Here is a 26,901-nt window from a genome sequence, read left to right as displayed (position 1 = left end):
GATCCCGGGTCTCCAGGATCACGCCCTGGGCCAAAGGCAGGCGCCAAACTGCTGCGCCACCCAGGGATCCCTGGAAACGGAGCCTTAATCCCCTTCACCTGTTTCCCTCATCCCCCACCTACTGCCCCTCTGCTAACCATCATTTCTCTATAAGTTAAGAGTCTGGGGGTTTTTTTGTTGTTCATTTCTTAGAAAACAAATGAAGTCATGTAAAAAAAAAAAAAAAGGCCTCTTTTTTTTTTTTTTTTTAGCAACTAGGTTGCTAACCGGTTAACTGACCATACAATAAGGAAGAGGGTCCATTAAATGTGGAAGAAGGTAGCAGACTGATGCAATGGGAGAAAGAATGACCCTTGGTGACCTTGAAGATAGAAGGGGCCACAAGCCAAGAAATGTGGGCAGCCTCCAGAAGCTGGAAAAGGTTAAAAAAGAAAATCTAGAGCCTCTAGAAAGGAACACAGCTCTGCTGACAGTTCAGTTTCATACTTTTGGTCTGCAGAATTGTAAGATAACAAACTTGGGTTGTTTTTAGCTGCTAGGTTTGTGGTAGTTTGTTAACATCTGTAATAGCAAACTAATACAAAGGCCATCCTCACTTCTTAAAGGTCTGGCTTGCCTCCAGCACAAGAACTTGTGGGTGGAAAGGAGCCAACATCAACCCGAGTGTCAGTAGGCACTTGGCCAGGATAGCACTGGTGAAGACGTGGGCCAGAAGGGAGGCCTGGGAGGAAGTGCAACTCTTTGGCCGCAGGTATGACGGGGATCCATGGATTGAGCTCCAGCCTCCTATCTGCTGTACACTTTTTGCAGGTCACTTCATGTTGTTGAAGTGTGTGGCCTCATTTGTTAAGTATGGACAGTTACATTTGCCCTGCCTGCAATGTGTCTTGAGGACAGAAAGAGTGAGTACCAGAGAGCATACTCATTGCTGTTGCAGACATTATCAGTTCTAGGGAGTGAATGATAGAGTTAGTACCTCAGTACTATGGAAGAAGTTTGATACACTCCCGTTATTTTTGAGAATAAGCATGTCACTTTCAACATTTACTTCTAAATTTGTAGCTAACAAGAAAATGCAGTTAAACCAAACAACTCCTTGACTCAAAGGTCAATTGATGTTTAGCTGTATTTCATGTAATCATACCATGTTAGACACAAAGAGGACCTCAATGATCACCTTGTCCTTTTTGCAGACAAAGAAGCAGATTCAGGTTGTGGAAAGAAGTTCAGACCTTTAGAAATAGAATTTCCTGTTGAGTGGCAGCAAAACAAAAGCCTAGTCTTTATGAATCCCTTCTAAGATGTTAAAGACATGGGCAGCTATTTAAAGTAGAAAGTCAGCCCAAACCAGCTTCTCCCTCTCCAGCTCCAGGGATGACAACTTAGGTGTGGTATATAAAGGGCTCTAGCTGTTTCACCATTGGTTGTCAGTACCCTGCTTTGCTTCCACCTCCTTTCTGCCAAATCTTAACTTAAAGAAATGACTGATCACTTTACATCATGGCAGAAGTCCAGGAGTTGGGTTCAGGGCATTCTGCATCCCCATACCAGCCATCCACCTCACTACTGTGTGTTTGCTCTCAAAGGCAACACGTGAGTGGCTCTGTTAGGAAGCCTGATCACATAAGTCAGGGAAGCCCTGCTTATCTAGGTGAGGTGTGTCACTGTCACCCATCAGCAATGACCGTTCTCTGTGAGTCAGCTGTGTCACAGGCAGAGAGGCCAGGGCAGTCCCTGTAATCCACCTTGACTGTCACCCATCAGCAGTGACAACTCTGTGAGCCGACTGTGTCATAGATAGACCATTGCAGTACCTATAACTTACATCTATGCTTTGTGGAGGCCAGCTTGGCTTATTGGTCCTGACAGCCCTTGTGCTTTGACAGATGAGCCAGCAGAAGTCCTCAAGGCCAAAGAGGCCAGTATCTGTTGAGGTTGGAGTCAGGTGAACCACCATAGCCATATCTCCTGATAGTGGGCAAGTCACTCTGGGGCTCATTTTTCTCTTCTATCAAATGATAGTGTTAGACTGGACAAAGGCTGCATTTCTCTCTAGGCTTTTCCAAAAATGGGGATTACATCAGTCCTTGTGTTGGAGATCTTGTATATTTTAACTAAGAAAGTGGAATGCTGATGGTCAGGAGTTCTCATTTGAGAAATGTAAATTTTATTTTTGATTATAAAAGTAATTCATGCTTGGTATAAAAAAGTACAACAATGCAGAAGTATATAAAGCAGAAAGTAAAATCTCTTCCCTTAACTCCCTCCCACAGCGAGCACTAAGTTACCAGTTAGGCGAATTGTTCCCCCTGTCCCCTAAACAGAGGCTATTGGTGCTCCCATTGGCCATCTTTCTTGAAGAGCAGTTGAGATTCTAAAAGTTGATCTTTGCTGATATTAATGGTTTTAACAGTTGGTGAAATAAAATAACATTTGTAGAAGGTTTCTTCTAAAAAGTTCAGATTCTTCTTACAGCCCAAGTTATACATCCACATGAAGAAGTTATATTTCAATACTTAATTGAAATAACATATTAGGATAATGTAAAGATTGTAAAAGACAAAAGAATAAAATACATTAAAATATTTATAGAAGTTTTACTAAGGTGACAGGACTTTGGGGGATGTGTTTCTGATTTCTTCCTAGATTTAGGCATTGCATTTGTGTTACTTGTGTAATGAAAAAATATTTTAAGAAAAACATTTTTTTTTTTAAAGATTTTATTTATTTATTCATGAGAGACAGAGAGAGAGAGAGAGAGGCAGAGACGCAGGCAGAGGGAGAAGCAGGCTCCATGCAGGGAGCCTGATGCGGAACTCGATCCCGGGTCTCCAGGATCACACCCCAGGCTGCAGGCGGCGCTAAACTGCTGCGCCACCGGGGCTGCCCAAGAAAAACATTTCTTGATAATGACTTACTAGTAATGACATACTAGTTTGGATTCAAACCAAACAGTGTAATAACAGACACTTACTAAATCTTTATCGACTAAACAGCTTAAAAAATTATTACTGCTATTTCCTTCTAGGCTATTTTTTTTTCTGCTATGAATTCTACACAGAATAATGATAAATGAATAATTATATTAATAACTAACTTGTAAAAATCTTCAAGGGAGTACAATGTCTCAAATATTTATTGAGCAGCTATTATATGCAAGGCACTGTGGGAATAGGATAACCCAAAGGCTCAGGGTCTGGCAGGAGAAGGAAGACAAGAACCCATATAGCCTATTCTTATCTATGCCAGATGGCCTGTTCTAAGGGTTATGAGATACAAAATGCTAGGAGTCCAGAGAAGTAAAGAATTATCTTTCAATTAGGAGAAATTAAGGAGGAATGCCTGGGTGGTTCAGTGGTTGGGCATCTGTCTTCAGCTCAGGGCGTGATCCCAGAGTCCCGGGACTGAGTCCCGCATCGGGCTCCTTGCATGGAGCCTGCCTCTCCCTCTGCTTGTGTCTGCTTCTCTCTGTGTGTCTCTCATGAATAAATAAATCAAATCTTTAAAAGGGGGGGAGGGGAAATCAAGGAAGGCTTCAAGCAGGCAATTGAATTTGAGCTTGGTCTTTGAAAATGGGTAGAATTTTTCACATTCAGAGATTGAAGGGACATTTTAAGTGGAAGGAAGACAAATGCATAGAGATGCCAAGACCAGGGCATGTCAGGAAGAATGAGGAGTCCAGTTGGGATGGGGCATATAGTAAATGTAGGGGAAGGGACAGATGAGACGGGTAGCAGTGTGGGGGCACTTGGATGAGAGGCTACAAAGTCAAAGACAAGGTGATGGGTGACCTTGGGGGGCCTCTGAGCAGGAATTATGATATAATCAATGTTGGCTTAGAAGAATTCCTTTAGTTGAGTGTTAGGAATGGACAGTTGGGGAAGACAAGGATGGGAAGATGAACCCCAGATGAATGATAAATGAGGCCTGAGCTTGGCAGGTGGCATTAGAAGGAAGACAGTGTGATGCTCTGTAGAAACAGACTCTGTAAATCAGGGCCTAGGATTCAGTGACATGAGTTCAAATCCCATTCTACCTCATTACTTAACTCCCTGAGCTTATTATCTCTTCCTCTACAAAATGGGCATAGGATTAATTATGTCGTGGCGTTGCTGCATGGTAGGCAGTTATTCTTGTAAAGCATTTGGCACATGGTGAATGCTTAGTGCATAATAAGGTCTCTGACAATATTACCTGGAATCAGAGTTAGGGAGGAAACTGGTGTGTCAGGTCAGTGACTAGCAAGAGAGACAGTACAGCAGGTAGGAGGTAGAGACTGGATTTGGATCCCAGTGCTACTGTTTACCAGCTGTGATCTTGTACCGGCTATTTAACCCCTTTCTATCTCAGTTTCTGTAGCTGTAAGTGGGCATAGTATTAATACCTCCTCAGGGAGCTATGAGAATAAAGTGAGATAATGCATGGGCATTATGTACCTATATATTTTAAGAGCCCAGTGACTTGTTAGGTAAGAGGGGGGATGTGGAACAGAACAGATTTGCCCCTTCCATCAGCAGTAACAGGATATACAAGTAGAGGTGGAGACATACAGTAGAGGTTGGACCTGAAGAACTGGGAGGAACACTGGAGGTAGTCAGGAGTCACTGGCACAGAGTAGGTGAGTCAAGAGTGAGTACATAAACTGGCTTAAGGAAACAATCGGACAGACCCAGAATAATGGGCATTCTATAAGGCAGATGGCTGGGACTCAAAAATGTCATGGAAAAAAAAGGGAGCTGTTCTAGACTAAAAGAGACAAAGTCATAATCAAAAAGCAATGTATGAACCGTGATTGGACCCTTTTGTTTTGTTTTTTAGAAAAGATTAAGACATTTCTGAGACAATTGGGGAATTTTAGAGGCTGAAGGGATATAAATACTTCTGGATGAAGTGCCATGCATGTTTGGGGTAGAGGGCCAAAAAAGCAACTAAGGCAAAATGTTAATAACTGCTCAGTCTAGTTGGAGGGTATATGTGGGTGTTCATTGTACTAGCAAGATGAAGGCTGAAAATAAATTGTCAATTCAGCTTCTTAAGGTTCCAGGGTAGGATGGGAAGCTGACCACGAGGGAAGGACTGAAGTCTGGAAGGAAGGATAGGGCAAGGGTAACGGGGCTCCCCTTGGAGAGCTGGAGCTCTCCCCTTGTTCACTTGAGGGCAGCCAGGCTGGGGGAGTCTTTTTAGTGCCAGGGGAGACCTGGTGCTGCGGAGAAAGAGTAGCAGCCTGGGGAGAGGGAGGGAGGAAGTCAGAGGAAAGGAGAAACCCTAATGGAGCAAAGGTCCAGTAAAGGTGGAAGCGGAAGGGATGAACACCGAGAAAGGTGGAAGTGGCCTCAAATGGGAGGGATGCCTTCCTTCTACTGTGGCCTAGAAGTGAGGAGGGTGGAGATGTGGGGAACCCAAGTTCCCATCCTAACAGTGAGGGATGAGGTCATATTTTTCTAAAAGGAAGTGAGGCAGGGAAGCCAGGCAACTCCCCACAGCTGCCTCTGGGTTTGAAATGCAAAGGAAACAGCTGGGGGGACTCAGGGTGCACGAGGTGTGGTCTGCAGGCTGGGGGGCGGGGGCGACAGGGGAGGCGCTGGGGAGGGCCAAGAGCAGCCGTGGAGGCGAAAGGGCCGCCTTTTCAGAGCTTCGTGCTGGGCAAGCCAACTCACCGGAGATTTACTCAGTAGGAAATGAGTAGAGCCCTTCTTGGGTGAACGCTGTACCGTCCTTTCCATGCACCGTGCACCCTGGCTGGCGAGGACTGTGGTTTGTCTTTGGTCCGGAAGGAGGCTTCTGCCTTCCCGACATCACCACCAGGTACAAGGCTCCGGGTGACGTAGGCCAGCGAGCGGCTGGAGCGGTCAGTGCAGGGGCAGCCAAGGCAGGCGCTGGCGCCCCGGGGGTGGGGGGCGGCCCTACAGCAGCAGGATCCCGGCGCCCGGGGAGCCGTCCGCGTGCCCCCCGGGCTCTCCCTTGGGCGGGGGCGGGGGCGGGCCGGGGGCGGCGGCCAGCGCGGCTTCGCGGCGGCCCAGGTCCCGCAGCCGCGCCCGCAGCGCCTCGGCGTCGGCCCGCAGCTGCCGGCGCTCCTGGGCCGCGGCGCGCTCCTCCTGCTGCAGCGCGCGGCGCCTCCGCTCCAGGGCGCGCTGGGCCCGCCCCACGGCCGCCTCGCGCCGCGCCAGCTCCCGCTCCCGCACGCGGCAGCGCTCGGCCAGCGCGCCCATCTGCTCCAGCAGGCGCGCCCAGTCGCCCTCGGCGGCCGCGGGGGGCGCGGGGGGCCCGGCGGGCGGCGGCGGGGGGCGCGCGGCGCTCTTCTGCAGCTCCCGCCGGTGCGCGCCCTCGAGGTGCCGCCACAGCGCCGCGGCGCCCGCGTGGAAGCCCGGGCTCACCTGCTCCCCGCACAGCCGGCACGTGGCCCACTGGCCGGCCGCGCGGCCCGGGCGCGCCGCGGCCAGGTGGAAGTAGCCCCAGGCCTCGCAGGACGGCGCCCCCCGGCGGCCGGGACCCGGGGTGTCCATGGGCGCCGCCGGCAGCTCGTCAGTCCGCATCGCCGCGCCTGCGTCCCGAAGGAGAAAGGGGGGAGGCCGGCCCGGGGCTGCGGGCGCTGCGGGCCGGGCGCCAACGGCCGCCCCGGCTCCGCCCCGCCCCGCCCCGCCCCGCCCCGCCCCGCCCCGCAGCCAGGGGCGCTCCGGTACCAAGTGGTGGGCAGGTGCGGCGCCTGGACCGGCCGCCTCCGCTCGCCTTCAGGACGGTCCTCTTCTCAGAAGAGCAAAGCTCCCTTCGCTGTCCTGCTCCCCGTGCTGCACAACAAACTAGCAAGAAACCGAAAAGAAAGCCTTGGCAATAAAGAATTCGCTTCTCAAACCTCAGGGTGTAGGTCCCAGTGGTGAACAGCCTTTCAAAAACCTTTCCACGAGGGAACTTTTTTCAAAATTCAAGTTTTGTTTTGTGAATTTATTTATTTTAAGGATTTTATTTATTTATTCATGAGACCCACAGAGAGAGGCAGAGACCCAGGCAGAGGGAGAAGCAGGTTCCCTGTGGGGAGCCCCATGTGGGACTCATCCTGGGACCTGGGGTCAGGCCCTGGGCCAAAGGCAGACGCTCAACCACTGAGCCCCCCAGGCACCCTCTTTTGTGAATTTAAAAAGAATGTCCTTATGAGGAAAATGGCAGTACTAAGAAACGTTTTAAAAATATACATATTTAGGAAAAGAAATATACAAAGCAATGTTCCAAATTTTTACCGTTAAATTAGATGGCAGGCCATGTCCTGTGGGCCTTGAGGGTCCCTGTCACTGCTTCAGGGTTTCCAGCCGATGTCGGTTCTCAGGTGGAAACACAGCAGCATGAATCCTGAGTTCTAAAGAACCATCAGCAGTGCTAGAAGTAAATGCAGAGGACAGGCAGTGAGTAAAAGAAATTCAGTAAACAGCCCCCTAAACACACACTAGAAATACAGGCTAGTGCCATATTTTTTTTTTTTTAAAGATTTTATTTATTCATGAGAGACACAGAGAGAGAGAGAGAGAGAGAGAGACAGGCAGAGGGAGAAGCAGGCTCCAACGCCAGGAGCCTGATGTGGGACTCAATCCCGGGTCCCCAGGATCAAACCCTGGGCTGAAGGCGGCGTTAAACTGCTGAGACACCCGGGCTGCCCCACCATATTATTCTAGTGTTCTTTTTTTCTTTTTTTTTCTGGCCCTGTCATAGATGCTCCAGTTATAAAGCAAATAAAATAAGTTTTCTATACTGCTCATCCCAACACACTGGTTCCCTCTATATATTTAAAAGATGAAAAGCTTCATCAATGAATTTAATTAAGAAGGAAAATAAAGAAAAGCGATAGCTTCTTGCTCTGTCCAACAAATATCTGTGGTTGAAAGGATCCGAACACAACCCAGTGACTAATCATTGCAGTGTCTTTCCTATTAAAACAGTTTGTCACAGCAATAAGCTGTCAAACAAGGGGAGATAAAAAAAAGTGAAGTTTATTCTTCAGGAAGTAACTTCCCAAAGGACCAAATGTGTGATTCTAAAACAAACTTGTTTTGAAAGTTTAAAAATAATAAGAAAACATACGGTAGGCTTGGAGCTCTTCTGAGAAGTTATTTCAGGGGGCAGATCAAGGCTATGCTGCATAGTGAGATAGCCAGTGTCCACTCGTACTGTCAGGTTTTGAAGCAGCAGCAGTGGAGGTAATAAAGTTCCAGAATCTTTTTTTGTTAAACATAACAGGGAATGATGGAAGACACAGTTGGGAACAGAAAAAATAAGTTGTGATAGTAATAGTAGTGTTTAGTGTAAGCTTTTATTTCAATTGCTAAGAGTCTTGTTACAGTTACATTAAAGTTTTCTAAATCTCATTTTTCCCCCTACCAAGCTGTTCTGGTTAGGATCGGGCATGACATTTAACATATCACTCATATTTTTTAAAAAAATAACAAATTTACCAGAATCATCAAAAAAGTACCAGTCCTCTTCTAACAAAAGAAATCGCTATTTACATATCTTGTGACACAACTGGCATTGATTTGAATATAGTTACTTATGAAGGCCAATTAGTATAAAAAGTCTTTAGAAATTAAAGGCTAGATTTCCTCTAAGAGACTTACTAAATCCCTGAGGTCCCCAAAGCGGGAGTAACAGGATGAGGAGAGTCACAGACCATTTTCAAGGATAATTTTTTTTTTTTATGCTTAGCAAACGTCATGGTTATGTAACATTATGGTTAGTACACAGACCACATTTTATTTTATTTTATTTTATTTTATTTTATTTTATTTTATTTTATTTTATTTTATTTTATTTTATTTTTTTTTTTTTCAGACCACATTTTAATATTAGAAATTGTTTCTGGTAACCAAAGTTTACCTAAATTTTTTTCTGTTTTAAGAATTTCATTTTTTCTACATTAGAATCCTCTCTTCACAGAGTTCCTTTTTTTATTACTAGTTATATTTAAAAGTGGAAAAGATAGTATTATGAATCCTTGTATTTTTTATAAATTAAGAGATTCAAAGGTTTTCTGTAATATCAAGACTATTGCTTTGCATTCTCATAACGCTTTGTTGAGCTGGGGGTTGAAGACTATATAAGCTTCAGATTCTCCTACCCATGCCAGAGTCTGAGAGTGATCATTCCTGCTGTGCCCCTAAAAGTGCCAGGGGTGACCAATTACTGTCATGCTTTACTTCCCTGCAAGATGTCTCTGGGTTTCTTCAAAATCTGGGATGCCCAGAGGAGTGCCACATACATGAATGCCATCTATTGTAACAGTGAAGGTGGAAACAAGAGTGAGAAGCAGTGATTTTGATGTCTTAATCCTTCAGACTTAGTGGACTGCCTCATCTGAGCCAGGGACACGCAGCGGCACCGTAAATGTTGGCCAGCACAGCACTGCCCCTCCAAGGGTGGCAGAGGGACATCCTCCGCCTTGGCAGGCCTTCACTCTCGGAGGTCTTAACCGGTGGAAGACAGCACAGCACTGGGCTGCCTCACCTTCTCAGTCCTCCGCACACAGCTACATTCTGGCTCAGTACAATCTTCTGTTCAGACTGAGTATCTGACTGGTGACCAGCAGTCTGTGGCCACAGGTCAGAACAGCCTATCTAGCTCTGCTCAACAACCCCTGGGCGTGTTTCAGCCATCCCGACAGTCTCCTAGCCCGCCACGTTGGCTTGGGAGAAAAGTCTCGTACCTTCAGCCACAGCCCTGATACACGAAGAGCTCTCACAGACTGACAAGAAAAAGACAAACAACTCAACAGAAAAATGGGCCAGAAATATGAGTAGGCAGGTGACCTAAGAACAAAGTCATCAGATGGACAAGAAATTTGTGAAAAGATTCACATCACTTATTTGGGGGAAGTACTATTAAAGTAATAGTAAGGTCTCATTTTAGACCCATTACACTAACAAAAACGAAGAGGTCTGTCAGCCAAAGCTAGAAGGGAGGCAAAGAAAGGGAGACGTTCATGCATTACTAGTGGAGATGTGAAGGCTATTTTAGGAAAGCAATCTGGCAATTTCTGCTAATTAAAAATAGATATAACGGGAAATCCCATTCCTGGGAATCCATTCTGTAGGACTAAAAGTACTCATACATAAAATAATATGTATTAAGATGTTTATTACAGGATTAACTGGGATGGCAAAAAACTGGATACATGGAAATGCCCGTCAGCTGGAAAACGGTTGAGTAAATAATGCGTGTTCATGCCCGGGAATATTGTGCAGCCATTAAAAAGGATGGATTGGAGCTCTGCTAGAAGTCCTAGAGGGATTCCTGGAGGAACTCTTCAAGGAGAAAAGCCACATGCAGAAACCTATGTATAATGTGATGTCATTATTATTAAATAATATACAAATATATGTAGGATATATATGAAGAAAAATAAGGAGGAAGATACACTGTCGGTTGAAGGAGTGGCGACTGGTGTGAAAGGAGAACGAGGAGAGGTAAACAAAAAGGAGAGAAGAAAGGTATTAAGAGAGCATGCACATTTGCGGCTACATTTAGATAAGCTCTGTATACGGCAGGTGTGCACGTATGTGGGGAAGGAGATGCAGTGGTTCAGGTCAGGCGGTGGTGTAATGAATCAGGAGAGCCAGACAAGGGTGACGAGCTGAGAGTGAGTCTCACCACGGCCAACAGCCTGGCGCCACCAGAAGTCAGAACCAGCAGAACCAAGAGAGCCTGGAGGAACCAAGAAATGGTAATCAGTAGAATCAGAAGTCTGGACGAGCTAGATGGATCAAACTCCTTTAAAAAGGGAAGATTTTTGCAGCAAACTCATATTTTCCAGATGCCGACCCTTCGTGTCCGCCTACATCAGAAAGGTAGCCGCCAAGGCAGGTTCTGCCTGACTGATCTCCGAACGTACTAGAGATCCTCGACGGGCGAACCAGGAAGAGCTGAGCGGACCTGCACTGGTCGAGACCTATCTCACTGGTGTGCTCATGGACTGATAGTGCATTTGGTTCATTAACTTACCCTATTGTATCTTGTTTGTTTTGCGACTTTTATATTGTACTTTGTGTGTCGTGTGTGAAGCCAAGTTAAATGCACAGTGAAATGTCATTGAATTTGGAATTCTGAGCCTTTTACAATTATGTTAACGTTGCTTTATGATTAGATAAAGCTGACGTGGAAAGACACAACCTGTGTACATGTATTCAGAGTAGCTCCTGACAATGTAAATACAAAGTAATTTTATAAAACAATCCTCAGGTGAGTGAGCTCAGGTTGGCTAGGCAGTCTTAACTATGGGGACCATAAGGGACAGTCCCTTGGGGCATAGTGTGCTGCCATCTGGCCCTGGAGGGAACCCAGTGTGGGAGGTTGCTCAGCGCAGGCGGCACTCAAGGGATGTTGCATTCAATGCAATGAATTTGACGCTACTTTTTTCAGACCCAGCTCACCAAGTCCCAATCTCTCCATCTGTCAAGGAAAATGTTAAAATTTTCTACCTCTACACCTGTGGCTGAAATCAAATAATGCAAATGATCTCACTGTTGGACTCTCCAGTGCTATATAACATCAGGGCGTGAACAAAAAGAAGCTACCAGTATTTACTGCTCAAACATACCCATTAAGATCTTAGTGGCCAAAGGCAATGTTATTTCTCTCTTTGACACTGGTATTCAATAGAGTAGGTAAAGCTGGAAGAATTCTTGAGGGTTTATGAAAATAGAAAGCAAAAGGGGATCCCTGGGTGGCTCAGCAGTTAATGCCTGCCTTTGGCCCAGGGCCTGATCTTGGAGACCAGGGATCAAGTCCCTCATCAGGCTCCCTGCATGGAACCTGCTTCCCCCTCTGCCTGTGTCTCTGCCTCTCTCTCTCTCTCTCTCTCTCTCTCTCTGTGTGTGTGTGTCTCATGAATAAATAAATAAAATCTTAAAAAAAAAATAGAAAGCAAAAAATAATCACAGATCCATCTTCCCTCCCCAACCAAATTTATTTTCACTTTGTAAATTGACCTTTATATAAAATAGGTTGCTCCTCTCTCTTGGGTAGAAAATGGTGGGGAGGTCTGATTATCTGGAGCCCTGTGATACACATTTCGTCCTTACCTAGTAACCAACGAAAATGCACACCTATTACCTCTATGGTTAGCTAACATGAAGAAAATGAAAAGTTAAGAGCTCCCTTAATTTTTTTCTTAAGCAGTTTTTAAATTACCAGAAAGGTGCCAATGAATGTGATTATTTTGCTTACAACCTATTCCCTGTATCCACTCTCATTCAGATTGCTCATTGTGCACCTGCTCAGGGTCAGGCAGGGGCTTGCTGCCCAGTATGCCAGTGGGAGAACCGCATATTCCATCCTTCCAGAAGCTCACCGACTGGTTGGAGATACACTGCTGGCAATAATTCTGATACATATGGTAAAGATCAGATTGTCAGATTAAAACCCAGATTCCTCAGTATCCTCTCCCCGAATACCAACATTGAGAATCAGGGAGATCAAAACCAGGATGAATAATCTGTGTAAATATGGGTGTATATACATAAAATACATGACTGTCCCATTAAGAATCATCTCATGAAATACCCATAGAAGTGAATTTTATTATTTTATACTTCTGTTTGAACACATACACAGTATTAGGCAGGCGAAAGGCCAAAAAACCAGGCAATGATCTCAAAAGAGAACAGCAAGTGAGGGACAGCTCTGTTTGTCCTTCCACAGCCAGGTTGGGTCACCTCGGAGGGATTAATCTGGCAGATTACAAATAAATATATGTAAGCGGACCCTGGATCTTGGGTAAGGAATTCAGACTAATGCGAAATCCCACAGACTTGTGTGGAATCACTAACATCATTTTCATTTGCTTCATCCACCAGTAACTTAAAGCAGAACATAATAATTAAAACAAATAATTAGCTTTGACAATTGAAATATCAAGGAAACCACAATTCATTCACCTTTTACTTATCCATCTCTGTTGAAATATTAGCTTACTAACCATGGATTAATCTATTTATAAACAGATCTGGGTGATTAAGAAAATTAGTCTGGGGGCACCTGAGTGGCTCAGTCAGTTGAGCATCTGCCTTTAGCTCAGGTCATGATCCCAGAGTCCTGGGATCCCAGTCCCACCTCTGGTTCCTGCTCAACAGGGAGCCTGCTTCTCCCTCTCCCCCTGCATGCAGCTCCCCCTGCTTGTACATGCACGCTCTCTCTCAATAATCTTTTTAAAAAGAAAAATTAGTCTGATTCCAGACTAATTCACCAGGCTGAAAACTTAGGTAAAGTTAAAAAGCAAGTAAAAATGCCTCCAAACTGTGAAGTGTGGATACTTAGCTCAGGCAATAAAGGGGGAAGTGTGAAAATATTTAGATAAAGGTTACACATGGATTGTAGAAAATGTGTAGGACCCACAGCTAATTGTATGGTGAGTCAGAGAGGTTTTCTGAATGTCTTAGGCCAAACTCTACCATTAGCTATAAGGTCAGATGTATTCTCTTAATGCATTTCTAAAAATGAATAGTGGACCTTTATTTTAGGCCTACTTTACTTTAATACATATATTCCCAAAAAAGAAGGGTGTTGATCCATTTTGTCTTGCAAAATGCACACTTTAGTATGAATTAGAGGAATTTAAAGCTGCCCTACTTTCAAGTCCTTTGTAATACAAGGAATTTTTAATTGAGAATTATCTTGTTTTGCCTCTTAGCCACTTGACACATTGTTGCATATTTATTGTCCTTTGCCTCAATTCAGTTTTGTCCAAAAAGGGTGTACGAATAATACACTAGTGCAAAATGCATAAAATAACTTCCCTAATTATGTCCATTTATTAAGCTTTTTGTACAATAGCTTTTGGGTTTTTTTTTTTAAATAGCTTTTGTTAAACACCATTTCATTATAAGTTTGGACGGTAGTTACGTTTTCTTTTTCTTTTTTTTAACGTTTTCTTTCAAGAAAGGAAAAATAATTTTGCTCGGTAAACTTGGCACGTTTGGCTACGGGGAGTAGTTAGAGCAAAGGGCTCCTCTGCTCCAAGAGGATCGGAAAATTCTTTTGTTTGAGCGCCATGGAGATGGGGGCGGGGATTCTTGTCGGAGGTTCGGCTCCCTTTTGGCTTCTCCTCCAAAACCAAAAACGTTAAGAAAGTTTCGGAGAAAGACCGCACTGCAGGGCACCCAGCCGTTTGCCCCGTTAAAAGTCTGACTGCAAAAAGGCCATTTTACCAGGAGAGCAGATGATTTCCGATATTCCCAGTAACTTTTTGGAAAGGAGACCCGGAGAAGGAGCAGGAGCGAGGCGCTGAAAGCCGCTGCACGGCGCCCTCCCGCCCAGCCGGGGCCACCTGCGGCCGCCGCTGCGGACCCCGAGCTCGGCGGCCCAAGGGCTGCGGCCGCCCCGGCACCGCGGCGCCCCCCGCCCGGACCGGTCCCCACCCGCCCCTCCGCTCCCCGCCGCCCTGTCCCCATCCCCCCGCACCCCGCCCGGGGCCGGTCCCTACCCCCTCCTTCCGCTCCCCGCCGCCCGGGGCCGGTCCCCATCCCCCCACCCCCCATCCTCCCGGGGCCGGTCCCCATCCCCCATCCCCCCGCCGCCCGGGGCCGGTCTCTACCCCTCCTTCCGCTCCCCACCCCCTGGGGCTGGTCCCCATGCCCCCACCCCATCCCCCCATCCCCCATCCCCCATGGCCCAGGCCGGTGTGCGCGGCCTGACCCGCCCCGGCCCGCCCGGCCTCCCGCGAGCGCGCACTCACCGCGGCGCCCCCGGAGCGTGGCGGCGGCCGGGAGGCGGGCCGGGGGGCGGGCCGGGGGGCGGGGCGGGGGGTCGCCGGTCCCCGCGGGGGCCTAGCGGACCTACCGTCCCGAGCGGAGCCCCGGGCGCGCGCCTCCCTTAAGTTCCCGCGTCCGCGGAGAGCCGGGGAGGGCCGCGCGGGCGGACTGCGCTTGCCGGGGGCCGGCACTGGCGCAGCGCTTTAGCGCCTTTTAAAAATGCGTGTTTTTAGTTTAACTGCGGCAGGAACCGGCCGAGGCCCGGCGCCGAGGCCGCGAGTCCCGGGCTGCAGGCTCCGCGCGCGACCGTGCGGGGCCGAAGGAGGCTGTTCCGGGAGGGCGCGGCCGCCCACCGCCAGCCGGTGAGGGAGGGAGGGAGCCCCGGGCTGCACACACCCCGCGGGCTGGCTCCGCGCTGCCCCCGCGCGGGCGAGCGACTCGCCGGTCGGGGCCGCGTTAGGGCCCTGGCGCTCCGCGGCGCGCGCTCGACGCCCCCCGCCCCGCACACCCCGCGCTGCCCACGTGCCAGCGGCCAAAGCAAACCGCGGGGCGACGCTTGCGGCCCGCGGGGCCAGAGAGTGTGCTCTCCGAAAGAGCCTTGCGAGGCACAGGACCGTGGGCGCAGATTGCGACATCCTCCTAAAAGGAGGACGGGGAATCCCTGATTCCGATGTTACAAACCACTTTACATCCTTTGGTTCAAGCAATTTTTCTTCAATCTCATTTTTTTTCTATAAATCTGATTGAAAAGAACAGCAACTTGTATAAATGACTCTGGTTCAGTTACCTCCTATTCATGGCTTAATTCATAAAAAAAATTTTTTTTTTTAAGATTATTTATTTATTTGAGAGCAAGAGCAAGTGCATCAGGAAGGACGAGGAACAGGGAGAAGCAGACTCCCGGCTGAGCAGGGAGCCCTATGCTGGGCTCAATCCCAGGGCCCTGGGGTCATGACCTGAGCCAAAGGCAGACGTTTAGCTGGCTAAGCTACCTAGGTGCCTCATAATGAAATTTTTAAGGATTATTGTATTTTTAAAGATTACCATATCTGGCAATCCTTTATTTGCTTTGAGTATTTAAAAAATCTGTTTGGCTTTAGACTGACCATGTAATGAGATACACGATATTTTCATTAGTTCACAGAACAGTTTTTAATAAGTGCTGGTTATGGGGATCCCTGGGTGGCTCAGCGGTTTGACGCCTGCCTTGGGCCCAGGGCGCGATCCTGGAGTCCCGGGATCGAGTCCCGCGTCGGGCTCCCTGCACGGAGCCTGCTTCTCCCTCTGCCTGTGTCTCTGCCTCTCTCTCTCTCTCTATGTCTATCATGGATGAATGAATAAAGAAATAAATCTTTTTTTAAAAAAGTGCTGGTTATGAGCAAAAGCACTATTCTAAACGTGAGCAGGAGTCTGGCGATTGGAGAAATCATTCCTGCCCTCAAGAAGATTACACCTCAGTGAGATAGTAAGACAAACGCAACACCAAGAAGAAAGTGGAAAATGATATAAGAGGAAACATTCAAGTGCCACACTAATTTGAAAACAGCTACAGTTTTTTAAGACTGGCAACATTAAAAAAAAAAAAAAAAAAAAAAAAAAAAAGACTGGCAACATTTAAGCCAGACTTGAAAAAGTGTAGGGTTTCGACTCCTGGAATTACATGTTTGTTATCCTAGCAAGATGTGTTTTGGATGTATTTTCGAATCCAGAGAAATGGAGCCTTTTTTGCGTTTGATTCAATGCTTAAATTTTCTTATAATCTAAAATATCTTTCTTGTAGTTTTAAATGAAATTTTAAATGAATTATAAAATATATCTTAAATATCTAATAACTCTTCTTTGTCCTACATTCTGTGTTCAAGTTTCAGCAAGAAAAATGCTCGTCAGTTCTTGCTTTAGTAGTGGCAGTTCCCCTAACTTTCGTCATGCATTTAACAATAAAAAACTAACATTTAGTTTTCATCTGAAGACCTCATTTCTATCCCCAACTCTGGAAGTTAGCAAAGCATAAAGACCTGCATTTCATTGGTAACACAGAATATTTACTCCCCAGATGCTTGCCAAAGATTGTAGCCTTGAAATCTGCTGTCTGACCTTACAGAAAACCCATCATAAGAAAGCTGTTTATGGAGATTACCTCAAAGACATAAAATTATAGGGCTGTGTACTTGCATCATACTCTTTTGGTACATTCTGTATGTGCATTTGGTCTGTAGCTCCTTGTGACACTTTCGTCTGGTTTTGGTGTCAGATAATACTGGCCTCATAAAATGAGTTGAAAAGTATCCCTTCCTCTTCTCTTTTTCTGGAAGAGTTTGTGAAGAATTCTTGTTCTTTTTTAAATGTTTGGTAGACTTCTACAGTGAAGCCATCTGGGCCTGAGCTTTATGAATAGTTTTTTATTACTAATTCAATCTTTTCATTTGTTACAGATCTATTCAGATCATCTCTTCCTTTTTTTTTTTTTTTTTTTTTTTTTTTTTAGATTTTATTTATTTTTTCATGAGAGACACACAGAGAGAGGCAGAAACTTAGGTAGAGGGAGAGGCAGGCTCCATGCAGGGAGCCCGATATGGGACTCGACCTGGGGGATCACGCTCTGAGCCAAAGGCAGACACTCAACTGCTGAGCTACCCAGACGTCCCTCCTTTAAAAAAAAAAAAAATTATTTATATGAGAGAGAGAGCGAGAGAGCATAAGTGGTGAGAGCAGCAGAGGGAGAGGGAGAGGGAAAAGCAAGCTCCCCACAGAGTAGGGAAGCAGACATGAGGCTGGATTGCAGAACCCCAGGATCATGAAGGCAGACAATTAATTGACTGAACCACCCATGCACCCCTCACCTCTTCCTTCTTCATTCAGCCTTGATAGTTCATATCTTTCTAGGAGTTTGTCCATTTCATCCAAGTTATCTAATGTGTTGGTATACAGTTGTACCCAGTATTCCTTTATGGTTCTTTTTATTTCTCTAAGGTTGGTAGTGATGTGTCGTTTTTCATTTCTGATTCCTAGATATGCACCTGGTAGGAAATAGCAGGAATGGACAATGGGTGGGGAAGATTAGCTGGAAAAGTATTCTCAGAATTACTCTTTTGGGAGGGGATGGGAGCAGTGGTTAGCAGCTGCCTACAACCTACAACGTAGCTGACCTAGAGAAAAGTGGAAGGTGGTTTAAAGAGTTGAGGATTGGGAGAAGGGAATGATCTAGCTACCTTTAAAACAAAAATTTATTTATTTATTTATTTCCAGGGTAGTTAACATACAGTGTTATATTAGTTTCAGGTTTACAGTATAGCGATTCAGTAATTCTGTACATGACTCAGTGCTCATTGTAAGTGTACTCTATCTCCATCACCTATTTCACCCACCCCCACCCCCCACTTCCCCTTTGGTAACCCTCAGTTTGTTTTCTATAGTTAAGAGTCTAATTTTTGGTTTGTCTCTTTTTTCTTTGTTTTCTTTCTTAAATTCTACATGTGAGTGAAATCACATGGTATTTGTCTTTCTCTGACTTATTTCACTTACCATAATACTCTAGTTCTATCCATGTTGTTGCAAGTGGCAAGATTTCAGTCTGATCTAGCTACTTGTAATACCCATATTAAAAGACACGATATGGATCCAGGTTTTGTGTATAGCTTATACAGTGTTGAGAACCCATGTATTCTAGTTACTGGGGACACAGACCCATAAATCATGCAGTTTGCTCTAGAGAACAGTGCCCTAACCCTACAGATATCATTCCCCAAATGGCACCTTAGGTGACAATTTAATAGGCTGTTCTAATGGTGTATCAGGCTAGCTCCTTCTAGATGTACATATTTAATAGGATCAGACAAAGCTACTGAATAAACATTTCCCCTTTCATCTGTTCCTCATCTTAATCCATTACAGGTGAGAATCTTTATTCTACCATTACAGCACACCAAGGGTTATCATCACTCCCTTACCAGTAGAAATGGAGTCCTTGTTACTATCAGATAGCTAAAAAATCTGGTTCCAGAACCCCATCCCGAGGTTTGGAGCTTCAGACATTCTAAGCTTCTACTTTCTGGGGCCACTCTGGTATCTACTTTCTTAGCTGCACCCCCTCCCCCCAAGTGCAGTGACTGAGGCAAGAACAGAAGGCAGGCACTCTGAGAGGTGACCCCAGGAAGCAGAGCTGGGGCAGCAGGGCGGGTAAGAAAGTAATGCATGCCAAAATGAAGAGGCTTAATTGGTTAACTATGAATATGTGTCTTTCGGATAATGTCTTCATTTTATATTTGTCATTACAATTATAACAAAAGTTATTCCTGCAGAGTGGACTATTTTCAATCCTTACCTCTTGACTTTTTCAGACCCAACTTCCTTATTTTTTTAGCTTTCTCATTTTGCCATGTACTGTCAGAAAACATGTTAACGTAGACTTTATGCTTATTTCATTGGATGGCTTTTTGCTTGAAGACTTAGGTAATTATTTAAATATATCTTGGAAACCCTGCATTTTCACTATAAATACACATAAATGCACATTTCTTTTTGCTTGAAACATAGTGACCTAAGCTTGAAGTTTATCCTGGAGGAAGTTTTAAGCCAGACAGTTAATAGATTTAGATTTTAAGTATACGGCTTTGGGGACATAGCGGGGAGGTGTTTGAATAAAATGTACAGGAGACCGGTAGGCCAGTCGGACGACTGCAATATTGTGGGCCAAAGCTGAGATTCATCATGCTCACTACGTAGCAGAAAGTAATAAATGAGAATGGATGGATGACAGATTAGTACTAAGTAGCTCTCCCGCGGTCTGTAGTTCTCCCTTTTCCCTGATACCCGTTACCTGCCCTGGTGCTCTCCAGGACGCTGAGCTGCTGCTCCGTCCTCAGCCATGTAGCCATCTCTAGAAAGTAGAGCTCCCAGGGGTGCCGTTTCCATGTCACCCGAATGAAAAGAAAGCCCTGGTAGCAGCCACTCCTATGGGAACACTCAGAGAGAGGCATTAGACATTGATTTCCATTTCTCAGAACTATGGGGAAGAAGTAGTACAAGGATTTGTCTCAGAATTTCAGTACCTTTTCAGAATCCATCAGGTCTCCATCCTGTTTTCTGTTGCTTTACGTGCACCCCTTCACCATGGACCACTCCTTGCCCTTGACTATGGGAGGCTTGCAGGTCCTACTTGCTACCGTCTTACCTTTTTCTTCTTTTAGAGTTGTAAAATTCCTTGTAAAGGCCCATGTACACTTTCTGGCTGCTTCACATGGCCCCACACTTGCAGTTTCTGTTAACAAACATTCAGTTGCATGGACAGTCAAGTCCACCTGTGTGCCGTGAGACACATTAAGGAATGTGCATATCTAAAGTAAGGACTACTTTATGGTTTGTTTTTTTACCACTTTCTTTTTTTAATGATTTTATTCATTCAGGAGAGACAGAGAGACAGAGAGAGACAGAGAGAGAGAGGCAGAGATACAGGAATGGAGAAGCAGGCTCCATGTGGGGAGCCCGATACAGGACTCGATCCTGATCCCGGACTCTAGGATCACACCCTGAGCCCAAGGCAGACACTCAACCGCTGAGCCGCCCAGGTGCCCTGGCCTTCCTAGTCTTACACAGAGTCCCTTGAGGGTTATACTCAGAAAGTGATCTGTTGGGTGCTGCTTCTCTGGCCACTTGCTCAAAGTGCTGGCAGGGGTGGGGTGGTGATGTGGACTGCTTGTTTAAATCACCTGTATGCTGGTTAGAGTGAACATCTGGAGGCTTATCTCACCACAACTCCAGGGGTCCGTGTCCCCAGCTGTGGTCAGAGTTGATATGACCTGACCCTGGTGTCAGACACTCCACACAAGTTTCAGAAGTCCTTGCCAATTCCTTTTGCCAAGTGAAAAAGACAAACTTGCACAAAAGAGCTGGTTTGGCTATTTTCTGAGATAATAATAAAGAATAACAACAACAAGGAACCTTTGATTTTCTTTTGTGTCTATTTTGCAATAGGAAAAGAAAACCATTGCATGTGTAGATTCTAAGAGCTAGGTTTAATCATCCTATCCTTGGAGAGACTGGATGAAAATGCTGTGGCCCATTGGCTTTGGCTCTCGCTGCTTGGAAAGATCCATCCTGCCTGGATTTGTGAATGATTTAGTTAATCCAGAACCTTCCTCTCTATGCACCAAACTTTATTCTCATTCCTCGAGTCACTAGTCCTATGAGGATTTTAAAAAATTATTTATTTATTCATGAGAGACACAGAGAAAGAGGCAGAGACACAGGCAGAGGGAGAAGCAGGCTCCTTGCAGGGAGCCCGACGTGGGACTCGATACTGGGACTCCAGGGTCACTCCCTGAGCCAAAGGCAGACGCTCAACTGCTGAGCCACCCAGGTGTCCCTCCTATGAAGATTTCTTAGACTATCCAGCTTGTAAGGATCTCTCTCATCTAACTTTCTCCTGTCCTCCAGTTGGTATCTTGCATGTAAACATTCACATTGTTTTTTAGAAGCTAACCTTGCCTTCACAGCTCAACTACAGCTGACCCTTGAACAACACAGGAGTTGGGGCATCGACCACCCCCCACCACCACTGGGAGTCAAGAATCTGCATATAACTTGACTTAGTCAAAACTAACTACTAACAGCTTGCTGAAAATCAGAGCCTCACCAATGACATAAACAGTCAACTGACACGTATTTTGTAGTTTATGTTTATTATATACTATATTCTTTCAAAAAAGTAAGCTAGAGAAAAAATATTAAGAAAAATCACAAGGAAAAGAAGTGCATTTACAGTGCTGTATTGATTTTTAAAAATCCATATATAAATGAACCTGCGTGATACAAACTGTGTTGTTCAAGGGTCAACTGTATGATGATCTCCGTGGCAGGAATTGGATCGCATATTTTATATATTCCCTCCATAAAATCTAACACAGTGCTAGACAAGTAGTAGGTTTCAGTAAGTACTCGGAGGAGCTGAAAATTCAAAGCCTATACTATACCACTTATTTGAGGTAGTCAGTATCAAGTTCATAAAGACAGGAAGTGAAAGGAGATTGCCTGGGGCTGGGGGTGGGGATGGGAGTTGATGTTTAATGGGCATAGAGTTTCAGTTTAGGTGAAAAAGTTCTGGAGATGGATGGTGGTAATGGTTGCACAGCAATGTGAATGTACTTAATGCCACCGAAGTGTACACTTTAAAGGGTTAACATAGAGGAGCGCCTGGGTGGCTTAGTCATTTAATCATCCGACTCTTGATTTTGGCTCAGGTGGTGATCTCAGGGCTGTGAGATCGAGCCCCATGTCTGGCTCCATTTGCTAGAGATTCTCTCACTCTCCCCCTCCCCCCACCCCTCCCCCTGCTCACTCTCTCTGTAAAATAAATAAATAAAATCTTTGAAAATAAATAGGTAAAAGGGTTAAATGTTAAGTTTTATGTATATTTCACCACAGTAGGAAAAAATACTTTTAAAAAGGCCCGTTCTGTAGAAACCTGAGGCTCTTCCTTAGTTCTCCCCTCAGCTCCCTCCCTGGTGTCTATCTGTAGGATCAATACTGTGTGTGAATGAAATTTCCAGTTTGATGGGCTTTCTGGGTCAACTCTAGACACTGGGTTCAGCTTCCCATTTGGTAGCTCCCTGTTTTTTTAAAACAAAGGAGAATGTTACCAGGCTTTTGGTTTAGGTTTGTTTTTGTAGTTCATGCCTATGCAAGAATGGTTAGCAGGAGTCCACATCTAGACCGTGCAGTGTTACGGCTGCCCTCAGAGTGAGGGCAGAAGGCTAGTGATGGTGTGAGTGTGGGTAAGTTACTAAGATCTCAAAATATTCAGCATCCAATTTTGTTTGGTTTGTGTGTCTGTAACAGGGGGCTGATAATAGTAGCTTCCTTGCCCTGTGGGGTTGTTGGGAGGGTTACACGATAGGAATGGCCTGAAATGCCCCCCAGGACACTTGAGGCAGAATAGAAGCTGCAAAGTATGGTTACTTGTTTATAAATGGCGGCCAAGAATGCTTTGATTTTGTAACTTTAGCTTGGATTTGAGAAGAATGAAAGTAGACCACAGGTGCCTTATAGACCACCTTGTGTTTGTGATATAGTGCCTTGTCTTTGATGTGTGATCCCATATGGAACCAAATCCCTGGAGGACACCTGGTTGGTGGCTGGGGTGCATCCCCACTCAAAGAGGAAAAGCCTGAGGGCTATTTCTCTCACAGCAACTTTCCCGTCTCAGCCAAAAACACAGCTGCCAGCAGCACTTGGGCTGTCAGGTCCCCATTTGTGCTCTTTCTTTAATGGAACTGTGAAGAATCTTGGGACAGGGCATGTTGAGATCCAGCTCAGCCAGCTTTCTCTCCTGTATGGTCAGGTGGATGGATTTGGCCACTGTTGCTTGACTCAGAATGGGGGAAGGAGTTTCCCCAGTGAAGAGGACTTCGGTCCCCTGATTAAAAGGAGTGTTGGCCCAAGAAAAATGAGGTGTCCACCCCACACTGAGCTTCATGCTCTGGGCAAGAGCAAAGAAAAATCAGCCAGGAGCCCCATCCCTAGGATCTTGTTCCTTAATGACTAATGACCTATATGCCATGATAATCTGTTTACAAAGAACAGTTGCAGTATGTTTGTTCTTTTCAAAAGGAGTTGAATGCATTGATCTTAAGGGTTTTCAAGTTAGCATATAAAATCATTTGACTTTGGTTTAATATGGAAGCCTTATCAAGTTGTGAAAATGAAAATACTTCATGAAAAAATACTTGAGGGGTAGCCCTGGTAGCACAGCGGTTTAGCGCCGCCTGCAGCCCGGGGTGTGATCCTGGAGACCCTGAATCGAGTCCCACGTCGGGCTCTCTGCATGGAGCCTGCTTCTCCCTCTGCCTGTGTCTCTGCCTCTCTCTCTCTGTCTCTATGAGTAAATAAATAAAATCTTTAAAAAAAAAGAAAAAGAAAAAGAAAAAATACTTGAAATAAGCTCAAGGCCCCATTTGATTTGCACTTCCAAACAGAGGCTACTTTTACATTCCTGATATACAGTAAGTATTTTCCTCATGACTCAATAGGATGGGATATTTTTCTCCTTTCTTCAGATAGTTCTTAATTTGAATGCGACACAGAGTTCCATTTTCCCCTTAAATTACATATTTCCACAGGAATAGCCAGACTGCTGTGTGACTCTCCAAAGTACTTCTGTATTTGAATCACAGAGAAAATGACTTAATGTGAGTCTGAACTTGGGGTGCCCTTGATGTAGCTTGGAGCAGGGAGGAGAACAGGACTCTGTGTTCCTGGCCTAGGTCCTGTTTGTTCAGAACACTGTCCTCTGGGCCTGCCCCCAACCGTGTGCACTTGGGGCAGCGTGGTAAGGGGAAGGACGGTCGTGACGATCAAAAGCAGAGCTAGCTCACAAGCAAAGCAGTACGGGGCTTCAGAACACAGGCTTTGACATCGTGCTGCTTGGGTTCAGCCCTGCCATGTAGTAGCTCTGAGAGCTTGGAACAGGTTCTTAGCTTCTCTACTTCCTTTGCCTTTTCCTCTTTGAACTGGCATAACAGAAGGAGTCAGGCTTAGGGTTATGACAAGAATTGAATAGGATAGCAGGTTGTACACTCACCACTGTGTGCAGCCTGGCATGAGTCATCAATAAACCATGATGGGTGTCCCTGAATGAGTTGTAAACAGGACAAGGGGATATCCTGTTCCTTACACCCCACTTCCCCTCCTTCCTGAGACCAGGTGAGCTCCCCTACTTGGGAGAAGGTGCCCTTCATTCCCTTGAAAAAGTTAAGTGGGATCTGAGGGTAAGGGGAGCACAGAAGGCCCGCCAGCCTGCACCTGGTCCAGGCCCCATGTTGGGGTTCATGTAGGGCTAGTCCTCTCCATGTTAGGAGACTACATGATGGCCTGGGAGCCAGGTACATATTTGCCCCGAGGAGCCTCAGTATAGTAGATGCTCCTTAGGTGACAATGGACAGCTAGATCAGCATTTAGGAATTTGTTTTTTATTGTTGTTTTTTAAAATGAATTTTACAGTACAATTTATGTACAATAAAATGTTACCATTTTATTTTTTTTACTTATTTGACAGAGAAGGAGAGCACAAGTAGGCAGAATGACAGGCATAGGAGAGAGAGAAGCAGACTCCCCACTGAGCAGGGAGCCTGATATGGAGCTTGATCCAAGGACCCTGGGATCGTGACCCAACCTGAAAGCAGACACTTAACTGATTGAACCACCCAGGCACCCCAATGCTACCATTTTTAAAATTTATTTATTTATTTAAAAAGGTTTTATTTATTTATTCATGAGAGATACAGAGAGAGATGCAGAGACACAGGCAGAGGGAAAAGCAGGCTCCCTGCGGGGACCCCAATGAGGGGCTTGCTCCCAGGACCCCGGGATCACAACCTGAGCCAAAGGCAGACGCTCAACCACTGAGCCACCCACATGCCCCTCCCCAAGTGTTTATTGGTCATTAATATATCTTGTTTCATGAAGTGTGTTTTCAAAAATTTTGCCTATATTTAATTGATTTCTGTCTTCATAGTTGAATTGTACTAGTTTATTTTGTATTCTTCATACAAGTTCTTTGTCAGATGTATGTATTGCAGATATTTTCTCCCATTCTGTGGGTAAAATAGAGTGTTGTGACTGATAGAACAAATTTTAAGGTGACATTCATCACGTGGAATCCATGTCCTGAATGAAAGGTTAGGGAAACTATAGGTTTCTAATGAGAAAGTCAAATTTAATTAATTGTCCTCTGATAAGTAGATTTCACTTTGGGGTTTGGCCCTTGATGTTTAATAGCTAATTATAAGGACTGCCTATAAATAGGAAGTAATCTGCACCCCCAGTTTCATTTTGGAGATGTCATAATTGCTGTTTGTGGAAGGACAACAAGGCAGATGGAATGGATACTACTCAAAACTTTCTAGGGGCATCCCAAGACAGTGCTCTGAGAGTTGAAGAGTGGATCCCAGTTGTCCACCACAGACTGAGATGGAATCTGTAGTTTCAGAGTACATGCTATGTACTCACTTGCCTTAGAATCATGGAGGTAGCAGAGACTGCCAGATAGCCTCTAGTTTTGCTTTTACCAGAGCATAATGCAGCCAGTTATTTCAGACAGTTCCATCTTGCTCTGTCCTTCCAACTCTATCTCCCATTTAGCTAATCCCCTTCAGTAATTCGGTAACAGAGTTCCTGTAATTTACCATACCAAGAGCATTGCCAGGATTCAGTATCCATTCATGACTTAGCCATCTTGGAACAGAAGGAAATTCCCTTAACCTAAAGGGCTTCTACAAAAACCTCGTAGCTAACATCATACTGAATGGTGCCCAACTGAATGCTTTTTCCTTAATACTGAGAAAATCAGTTTGGCTGCAGAATGTTGAATAGATTGTAAAGAGGTGGGCAAAAGTCAGGGAATATAATGCCATCCAAGAGATTATTGCAGTAGGTCAGGCAAAGCTGAAAGCTTAGACTTGAATGGCAGCCAGAGAAGTGAGAGGCAGACTGGGCAGTGCTAACTCATGGATTGGATATGCGGAGTAAAGAAGTGTTCTAAGGGTAACTCCTTGGTATAGACTCACTCACCTGGACGGATGGTGCTGCCATTCCTTGAGCGGGAAAATCAGGAAGATGGGAAATGTCCATTTTCTGCTGCAGAGACCCTACCCTCTATGCCATGGCCCCTCAAAGTCAGCTAGAGGAATGTGCTCTCTGTGGAAGAGATGTGTATTCAGAAGGGGAGTGAGATATTTTCAACATATGAAAATATATTGAAATACATAGACATCCCTGACTACACATGAACATTGAAGGAGAAACACGGGTCTTATGAAATAAATTGTTGGGAAGATGTGCCAATTCTGAAATACTGGAGAAGTGAGAATGATATATTTGAAGATGCGTTGTAAGTGTAAAATGGTGCACCTGTTTTGGAGAGGTCTGACAGTTTGTTATAAAATAAAACACACATCTCTGTGGCCAAGCAGTTCCTTTCCTAGATATTTACTCAGTGCAAATATCTGCATACAAACAGCCTTGTATAAGAATGTTCATAGCAGCATTATTTATAATAGTCAAAAACTAGAAATGGCCCACTTACAGAATGGATAAGTAAACTGGTATGTTGATGCTGTGGGGTAGCGCTCAGCAGTAAAAAGGAAGACTGTTGCTACAACATATGAATAAGTATTAGACTATG

The 26,901-nt window shown here is 45.3% G+C and overlaps 2 protein-coding genes, 1 long non-coding RNA gene and 1 other non-coding gene across 7 annotated transcripts in view; 1 reads left to right on the top strand and 3 right to left on the bottom strand.

Annotated features, from left to right (window-relative positions):
• AGGF1 (angiogenic factor with G-patch and FHA domains 1) overlaps positions 1-2,585 on the top strand; it is a 46,381-nt gene extending 43,796 nt beyond the window's left edge. Inside the window, exon 15 of the mRNA XM_072794412.1 lies at positions 606-2,585. The gene's annotated coding sequence lies outside the window, so the exon portion shown is untranslated. The remainder of the gene's footprint in view (positions 1-605) is intronic.
• A 3,396-nt stretch (positions 2,586-5,981) lies between these two features.
• Positions 5,982-6,620, bottom strand: ZBED3 (zinc finger BED-type containing 3; the record flags this gene model as incomplete). Its single annotated transcript, XM_072784465.1, has 1 exon — positions 5,982-6,620. A coding segment is annotated over exon 1 (552 nt), but the record flags the coding sequence as incomplete, so codon positions are not given.
• A 15-nt stretch (positions 6,621-6,635) lies between these two features.
• LOC140614960 (uncharacterized) lies at positions 6,636-15,050 on the bottom strand. 4 transcript variants are annotated; one of them, XR_012015656.1, is made up of 4 exons: positions 14,815-15,050; positions 10,630-10,683; positions 7,233-7,368; positions 6,636-6,797 (listed from the first exon to the last, which is right to left on the bottom strand). It is a non-coding gene; the product is annotated as an uncharacterized lncRNA (long non-coding RNA). The 4 variants fall into 4 exon arrangements; XR_012015657.1 differs by lacking the exon at positions 14,815-15,050 and adding an exon at positions 14,711-14,757; XR_012015655.1 differs by lacking the exon at positions 10,630-10,683 and having other exon boundaries at positions 14,815-15,041.
• On the bottom strand, positions 9,364-9,501 carry LOC140623952 (small nucleolar RNA SNORA47). The gene has a single exon (XR_012023512.1). It is a non-coding gene; the product is annotated as a small nucleolar RNA SNORA47 (small nucleolar RNA).
• Positions 15,051-26,901: the final 11,851 nt, after the last annotated feature.

Source organism: Canis lupus, chromosome 2 (assembly GCF_048164855.1).
Source record: "Canis lupus baileyi chromosome 2, mCanLup2.hap1, whole genome shotgun sequence".
Taxonomy (NCBI): Eukaryota; Metazoa; Chordata; class Mammalia; order Carnivora; family Canidae; genus Canis; species Canis lupus.
Note: the sequence above shows the minus strand (reverse complement) of the source record. Positions and strands in the feature narration are given on the sequence as shown.